Source organism: Sardina pilchardus, chromosome 19, assembly GCF_963854185.1.
Source record: "Sardina pilchardus chromosome 19, fSarPil1.1, whole genome shotgun sequence".
Classification (NCBI taxonomy): Eukaryota; Metazoa; Chordata; class Actinopteri; order Clupeiformes; family Clupeidae; genus Sardina; species Sardina pilchardus.
This window is the reverse complement of record NC_085012.1, coordinates 28,203,244-28,211,679: the sequence shown is the minus strand read 5'-3', so window position 1 is coordinate 28,211,679 and position 8,436 is coordinate 28,203,244. Positions and strand designations below refer to the sequence as shown.

Genomic DNA, 8,436 nt, shown 5'->3' with positions numbered 1-8,436 from the left:
GGCGAAAATGAACATACTGCTCTCAGTATCACTTCTGCTTTCCCCCTCTATTTAGATCAGAGACATTAACAGCAAAGCATCGAAAATTGGGAACTGTGATCTGCTGGTTGACCTCACTAATACAGACAACTCAGCTTAGTTAGATCCTTGATGTGACTGCTTATTATCATGATTGTATTTCTAAACACTGCAATGACACGGCAACATATCTGAAAACTGTTTATTTCTGCTCAAGTGCTTAAATGCTAGATGTGGAAACTGCAGTAATGTCAACACATTTAGATATTTTTCAGACAAATGTTATAGAACACATTGATTGCAACAGAAGAGAAGGATGGTGCAAAAACGACAAGGATAGCAACAGAAGGGATATTGGCTGACATTACACTGCAAAAAGCACTGGATTGTGGAATATTGTATATAACTTTTGCACACTCAAAATAAATGTACATAAATCCATACATTTACAAAAATCTAAAACTTGATAAAAAAAAAAAAAGTTGAATACAACTGTACAGTATACCATCTTAAATGGTATATTATGACCACACATTTACCCAAAAGTTCAGGTATTGCCTACAGCTTTATCTGAAAGTGCATAAAACATGGCATGGAATGCGTTTTGATTACAAATAAATATGTGGGGCGTGTCTTCAAAATAAGAAATCTTACTAAAATATAATATTAGAAAAATAGAATACCTTAAAACATTTCATAGGACGATGATTTCATTACATTTATTTAACTGACATTTTGACTGTTCATTCCTGTTTTTCTTCCTTTTCCCAGTTTCCAGGTGCAACTACTTTGTGTGTTTTTAAGAAGCTAATCGTTGTTATGTTACTAGGAGGACACCTGTAAGCACTAATGTTAACAGTTAGCATAAATGTCCTCATCCTGACATCCTGTATTAAGTTCCCTCGCATCCATGAAGTCCTCTGCATTTTCATAGTCATCCTGGTCTTCCACTTCTCCTTTGTCATCGACATCTTGGTCTTCCAATTCCACATTTTCATAGTCATCCTGGTCTTCCATTTCCACATTTTCATAGTCATCCTGGTCTTCTTCTTCTACATTTTCATAGTCATCCTGGTCTTCTTCATTTGGATCTAGGTAAATCTCTTCATCTGCTTCACCTTTCTGGTCTTCATTCTGCTCTGATGTACTGTTTCCATAGGTGTTCATTTTTGCTGTGACATGAACAGAGAACAAAAAGAACACATTTAAAATGTGAACTAATTTATAATTCTTATAATGAAAATTTTACAGTGGAAAATGCTCCACAAATGCAGCTTTTCCAAGGGCACAGAACAGACTCTGATGAAAGGCTGAGTGAACCAAACACAAGTTTATCAATGAATATGGCACATCATCACATTCAGGTCAGCAGTGTGGCATTATTTTTGCTCTCTTCTAAAGTGGACCACTATTCCAAAGAGTCTGGATTATGCTGAGGCAGTTCTACAAACTTACTCTTTCCTTTAGAGTACTTCCAAGATGTTTCCCCTGTTTTGCTCTGTCTCTTCTTAGCCAAAAAGATAAACACCAAGCCAAGCATCAGCAGCAAAACTACACCACCTGTCACTCCAGCAGCAATGAATGGGACCATAAACTCTGTGGAGTGCAATCATACATACACAGACAACATCCATATGGTCAGCTACAACAGGCCATGTTATAAAATCAAACTACATCACATTTCACAGAGCTGAACCGCGCAGGTTCAACACAATGCAGGTTAGACTGGTTAAGTGATTGAGCCACAGCACCAACGTAATGTAGCGTTCTACCAAACGTTTGGTAGGGCGCTACTAGTGTCCCTTGAAATGACTGGTGCTCTTGGAGACTCTTGGACAAAGCATGAACATCAAAAGGAAAAAATCCAGGTCCAGGCACACATAAATCTTTATCGTTGGGCTAGAAGCATTAAAAAACAGCAACGCGTATCGGCCCCTACAGACTTCATCAGGGTGTGCGTAATGTGTGTTGTCTTGAACCAGCATGGTTCAGCCCTGCACACGCCTGACTCGAACCTGCGAACAGCAGCACTTTAGATCGGGAGTCGAGTGTGTGCTGACAATCGAGCTAAAAGCCCAGGCTGATAGCTTTCATGCCAGCACTGCTCTTTATTGACGTTCCACAAGCACAGCTATGCTAGCTGGCATCCATTACACAGGCTTCATGATTATCATTATAATATACTATGATATAAAAAACATGTGTCTTTCACAAAATACATAATAATAATAATAATAATAATAATAATAATCTTCCCATATATATTTTTCTGTACCTCTGATGGTGACAGTTAACTTGTCTGTCTCTGTGGAGTAGAACTGACGAGACGATAGGTCCACCTGATACACACAGCTGTAGTTACCCTGGTGGGAGTAATCTGCAGCTGGAAAATAGAAGGAAGCGGAGTGGTTGATGGCAGGCTGAGACATGGTGTGGTTGGATCCAGAGAAACTCAGATGGAAAACTCCACCAGGGTACTGTGGTTGGGTGGAGCAGGTGATGGAGAAGTTATGGCCCTTAGTGATCTCTGGACCCTGAGGACCCCAGGAGAGCCCTCCATCTGGAGCAGTGCAGTTGATCCGAGGTTGATGCAGGTTCACTAGAAACAAGCAGAATAAATGCAAATCACTTTAAAGTGGCACTAAGGAGTTTCTCTGGTGATCGAGTGGGATCACTTAACCCCTCCAACCAAAGAGTTTGAGTTTACATGTAAACAACGTGCAGTGTTGAGTGCAATAGATGACGATAAATGTCTTGTATAAGGACAAGGAATGTTTAAAATGTAGGCTATAAAAAGTTGTTGATTTCTCAGTTCATGTTCGTAAATCAGGTAATTCAAGTTGTCAAGCAGTTTCACTGGTAGATTAGCTAATATTAAACCTACTGCAGCTTTTGCAGCTTGCATACAAGTTACTATTCTTATTCCAAGTCGAGTGCAGTGATTGCAAATGATGACTGCCAAATCACAATAACTATCTGATAATGAATGTGTAACTTACTTTCAAGTTTCAAAGATATGTTGCCATTGTTATAGAGGGAATGCACATACTGTATTCCAGTTATCAAAAGAGAAATCAGAAATATCATCGACCCCTAGCAAGAGATACACTCAACCTCCATTGCCACAAAAAATGCACATACAGTATATTGTGTATTGAGTTTCTGGTGAGCAGGCTTTTATGCACTCAAACATTTCAAGCACACATCAAGAAAACATGAACAATATGAAAACCGTTTGCATCCATACCTGCTACAGAAATGCTAACAGTGTTGCTTTGAGGGGAAGTAAATTTGCGGTTTGATACTGTTGTCTGATACTGGCAGCGGTATGAGCCTTCATGAGAGAGGTCTGCTTGAGGAATGGTGAAGGTGGCAGATATGCCACTGGTTCTCTTTGTTTGTATCAATGATCCTGAGACTTTGCTCAGAGAGAACACTCCCCCCAAGTGTTGTGTGGAGATGGAGCAAGTCATCTGTACCTCTTGACCCCAATTGATGTCTCTTGAAAAGGAAGAGATGTGTGGACTGGGAAGAGAAACTGCAAAAACCAGGGTCCATGTTATCACCCTTAAAGGTACTGTACTCTAAGCGACATTTTTAGTCACATACAGCAAACATCACCTCCCCATCCGTTAGCTGCCTGTGCCCTGAATACAGTGTAAAAAACATGGTCTCTGTGGACAGCCCAGGCTCCAACAATGGCAACAAAAACAACTTGGTCCAGCCTGGACCATAAAAACATAGCAAACTGTTCCAACCAATCACCGACAAGATGCGTGTTTAGGAGAGTTTCAATTGCACGGGAGAGAGGCAGAGTGAGTAGCGAGCTAGGTCTCTGTTTTGTTTGAAGTTGACATTACCTAACATCGTTTAGAGCACCTTTACGCTTAGAAACCGAATTAAAATCTTAACACATCAAGCCACCTTATACTGTGATTGGAGTTTGTGTATGATTACTCACCTAGTACAGAAATGCTAACGGTGTTGCTTTGTGGGGAAGTAAATGTTCGGCTAGATACTGTTGTCTGATAGTAGCAGAAGTATGAGCCTTCATGAGAGAAGTCAGCTTGAGGAATGGTGAAGGTGACAGACATGCCACTGGTTCTCTTTGTTTCTATCAATGATCCTGAGACTTTGTGCAGAGTGAACATTCCACCCAAATGTTGTGTAGAGATAGAGCAAGTCATCTGTACTGCTTGACCCCAGGTGATGTCACTTGAAGAGGCAATAATGTTTGGACTAGAAAGTGAAACTAACAATGCAGATGTTCAATTAATGAACCACCCCACAGCATAAATACATATTCCACATGCGTGCAGTGCTGACTATAATGCCTACTGTGTTGACCCCTGACAACTTCTCTTGTATGTGCAGATACATGGTAAGAGAAAAGGCAAAACATGTAAAAAAAAAAAAGAAAGAAAGAAATAGAATTGGCTCAGACATTGATAAAAATAGATTGTCAATGGATGTATAAAACATGTACTGTAGCCTAACTTTTGACCATTAATCGTGTGATAGTATGCAATTTGGAATGCACTTACCAACTGTAATCGTGATGGAATTGCTCTTGGAGCTGGCCGTGAGTGCACTCTGGTAATAGTAATCACACGTGTAGCTGCCTTGGTGTGAGGATGACAAACTAGGAAGACTAAAAGTTACTGTCTTTTGGTCTGCTGTCTCTGCTGTCTGTGTAGATATTTCATTTCTATACAGCCGGAAGTTTGCAGACATCGGTCTGTGGGACGTTATGGTACATCTGAACTCTGCTGATTCTCCAGGTAAAACAGCTGTGTTTGTGGTATGAAGGGTAAGTGTGGGTGTCTTCATCATTCCTGTAAAACAGATTAAAATAAAGACTAATGAAACAGTTACTGTAAAGTCTTCTTGTTTTAAAAAGATCAATATCCATTACTGACCATTTAAAATCAGACTCACTAGTTGTGACTCACCTGCACACACCACACCTGCATCTTCAACGGCAGAGCAATCGTGTACTCCAAGCCCCCTGTGTGAACACGTTGTTATAGAGCTCTCTGTACCAGAGCACCCAACTTCATCTAGCCAGATCGTCCCACTCCCTTTACCAAAGTAGGCACTCCCAGGGGCAGAGACCGCTTTCCCACACCCCAGCTGCCTGCACACAACTTGAGCATCATTTATGCTCCAGGAATCATCACAAACTGTTCCCCATTGACCACTATAGTAGACTTCCACTCTTCCAGAGCAGTAGCCACTGCTATTGGCAAGCCTAATGTTGGAACCAACTGCAAATTGAGGAAATGCAAATGTGAATCCTCCCACTCTGAGCAATGTCTGGATTTCAACATTTCTGAACATTTCATCAAATAAGCAGTGTTGCATAAAATCAATTGAGGTCATCCAGAACTGATCAGTTGAAACTAGTTCCTGACTCACCTGCACACACCACACCTGCATCTTCACTGGCGGAGCAATCGTGTACTCCAAGCCCCCTGTGTGAACATGTTGTTATAGAGCTCTCTGTGCCAGAGCACCCAACATTATCCAGCCAGATCTTCCCACTTCCCTGACCAAAGTAGGCTTTATCAGGGGCAGAGACCGCTTTTCCACACCGGAGCTGTTTGCACACCACCTCAGCATCTTTCAGGTCCCAGGCATCATCACAAACTGTTCCCCACTGACCACTATGGTAGACCTCAACTCTTCCAGAGCAGCTATTGTCCCCGTTGACCACCCTGATTTGTGTACCACCTGGTAATATAAATAAATGTTAAATAGTATAGAAGAGATACATAGGGGGGAATTCTCCCATTCGCGCGTAAATCGCGCGTAAGCTTTTTTTTACGCATTTCTTCTTTTTTTCAAATAACAGGAACAGCAACTTCTGGTTGCATGTCAGTCACCATTATGTTAAGCCCACCCATCGACTATACACGCTGTGATTGGCCCGCTGGTTTTTCGAGTTCTCAGCTCCCTGGCTCTATGGATCGTGCCTAGACTGCCCCGCCAGCCAAATTACATTTGCTGCCGCTAGGGGCGTTTAGATTTCTAGGCTAGAGGACCTATGCACTTGAGCATGTTTTACTGGGGAAGGAGGGTGGAGTAGCCTACCCTTATTTGGTTAGTCACAGCCCCATCAAAATGTCTGTGCACTTTCTAAATGAAAGTACTTGAGTTGCAGTCAGCATTTCTTAGAGGAATGAAGATCAGGAGTCAGTCAATACGCCTTTAACCAATGGAAAGAGGAACTAGATTTGTCCTGAGTGTCTAGAGCCATGTATACATCACGCAATAACCCCCCTTTGAGAAAAAACAATGTGTTTCAGTATAGTGTAAACGATACAGACATAGGTCAGATCCTATTGCCCCTGCCACTGATCAAGAGAAACCTGGTCAGAAAGTTATTTTAAGAGCGTATTATCAACAGTTATATGGGCGGGTGCACAACTGCTTCTCTCATCCACAGGAACACAAAGGAATTGCAATTGTCACAAGATGTAAACAGCAACTTCTCTGCAGGCCAGGGTAAATGTCCTTATTTATTCAGTCATTCTAACATTATTGGAGTAAGTGTGTCTTTTTTTTTTCAGGCTTTCAGGAACTTTAACTGTTTTGTCATTGACTATGAGAATAGACGAGTAAGCATCTCAGAAAGCATGGTTTCGTGGAATATAAGGAACTTAAGAACCACCTTGTATAAGGAACTTAAGAACCACCTTGAACTTAGACACCTTAGACTTTTGATCAAATTTGAAAACAAAACCACACCCAATGTGAACTGGACAAACCCCAAAGCTATTCGCTAGTGACCCTGCATTTTAGACTGTCAAATTATAGCACTTAGACTCTGCATAATGGAAAAGCTTTGTATGGCCCTTTTTTTCTTTGGAGACATACAGTACTGTAGCTGATCTACAAAGCACAAAAATCAAATGACACAAAGGAGTTAGCTAAGATATTTATGGGGTCACAATTTTATCATCTCAAAATATTGATGGGGACTAGTACCTACAGTACAGTAGCATCCCCACCTAAACCTTGATTGCTCAGAGAACATGGCAAGTCCTGCTGACTGACCCTATCTTTGGGATTGAAACACCCTTCATATCAGTTTTAAACTTACGGTAACTATTTCATACAGTACCTGTGTCTGTACTAGGCGCTGTGTTTTTTTTTATTGTGAAAAAATAACATCAACGATAACAATAACAACGAATAAAATAACAAAGATTTTGATCACTTGCTAATCTTATCAGTTTTTACAGCATGTCAGTCACAGTACCAAAAGATTTAAAGAAATACTTACTTGTGCCTGATAGTTTCAGTAAGTAACCTGTTAAAAGTGTTTAAAGGAAAACACATGAATGAATACTCAATTTGAATACACTTCAAAATAATATGGAAAAATACTGCAGTGGCTTTGTTTTGTTTCTCTCAACAACATATCTTTCAAAATAAAAACTTCACATACAAGCCAACCAATGCATATGCCAGTCTGCCAGTGTTCCTTACCTATCAGGGTGAGAGCAAAACTCCACATCTTATGTATTGAAGCTCCCTTCTCCCAACCCTTCGATGTGAATGCAAGAAGTAGCCTACTTTCATTAGTGAAGTAGCTGACTGAATCAACACAGATCTAATGCTAAGTTTATATATGTGTAACTTTCTTTTTCTGTGAGAGACTTATTCACTTCCCCTTTTGTTTTTGTGTCTTTCCTGTTAGCAAAACAAGAAAGAGACAAACTGTTGTCATGCTTTAATTTGCAGAGACAATGTGTGTCAGAGACAAAATGCTATGCTAGTGGAATGAGTAAGATATCAATGTGAGTTAAAAACAGTTAAGCAGCAGTAGTTGAACAAAGTGTGCATTTCATTTCAATAAAATGCACACTCAACAGTCAATAATCACTCCACATAAGACCATGCATTTTAGATAGTCAAAATAGGGCCCGTATCACTTCTGCTTTTCTCCTCTCTTACAGTAACATCAGAGAAATTAACAAAGAGGAAAATGAAAAAAGTGTAATTGTAATTCTTAAAGCCTTTTGATGAAAAGTCTACATAGATGCAGACTGATAAAAGTCTGATTACCAAACCTAAAAACACTTCCTCACTTCATGTGACACATATTAGGCCTACGTTAGAAAAGTGTGAACAGTGCCAGTTTCAGTTGTGGAGAATGTGTCCTATATCTCAACTGCCAGCAGCGACCAATCCGTCGGCGGCTCAGCGACTAGAGAAAGTTGAAAGTGGCTCAACTTTATGGTAATGAGCTATGACGCGGTTCAGCGACCAAACGACCAGCAACGAACATAGACTGCTACTACGTCAGAGCAGCCAAAGCATCCAAGCTTCCCACGGCATCCTTGACAGGGCGTCCAGAGCGATCTTGGAAGCTCAAGTCGCCGGCGGTGTGTAGAGTAATACCAGACCATA

At 40.7% G+C, this 8,436-nt stretch overlaps 1 protein-coding gene across 3 annotated transcripts; it reads right to left on the bottom strand.

Moving 5' to 3' along the window:
* Positions 1-169: 169 nt before the first annotated feature.
* On the bottom strand, positions 170-7,617 carry LOC134066406 (deleted in malignant brain tumors 1 protein-like). Of its 3 annotated transcripts, XM_062521739.1 has the most exons (10): positions 7,513-7,617; positions 7,307-7,333; positions 5,437-5,751; positions 4,971-5,285; positions 4,563-4,853; positions 3,980-4,270; positions 3,266-3,556; positions 2,294-2,617; positions 1,474-1,614; positions 170-1,190 (listed from the first exon to the last, which is right to left on the bottom strand). In XM_062521739.1, the coding sequence occupies exons 1-10, from the start codon at positions 7,538-7,540 to the stop codon at positions 871-873; spliced, it is 2,343 nt and encodes a 780-aa protein (XP_062377723.1). In that variant the 5' UTR covers positions 7,541-7,617; the 3' UTR covers positions 170-870. The 3 variants fall into 3 exon arrangements, with proteins under 3 accessions (XP_062377723.1, XP_062377724.1, XP_062377725.1); XM_062521740.1 differs by lacking the exon at positions 3,980-4,270; XM_062521741.1 differs by lacking the exons at positions 3,266-3,556; positions 3,980-4,270.
* Positions 7,618-8,436: the final 819 nt, after the last annotated feature.

Excerpts from the sequence above, each read along its gene's own strand:
- LOC134066406 (XM_062521739.1), bottom strand. The coding sequence starts at position 7,540 with ATGTGGAGTTTTGCTCTCACCCTGATAG. Across the intron at positions 4,271-4,562 it reads TTCCATCACGATTACAGTTG|TTTCACTTTCTAGTCCAAAC; the intron begins GTAAGTGCATTC and ends CTGCATTGTTAG. Across the intron at positions 3,557-3,979 it reads CGTTAGCATTTCTGTACTAG|TTTCTCTTCCCAGTCCACAC; the intron begins GTGAGTAATCAT and ends TGGTTTTTGCAG.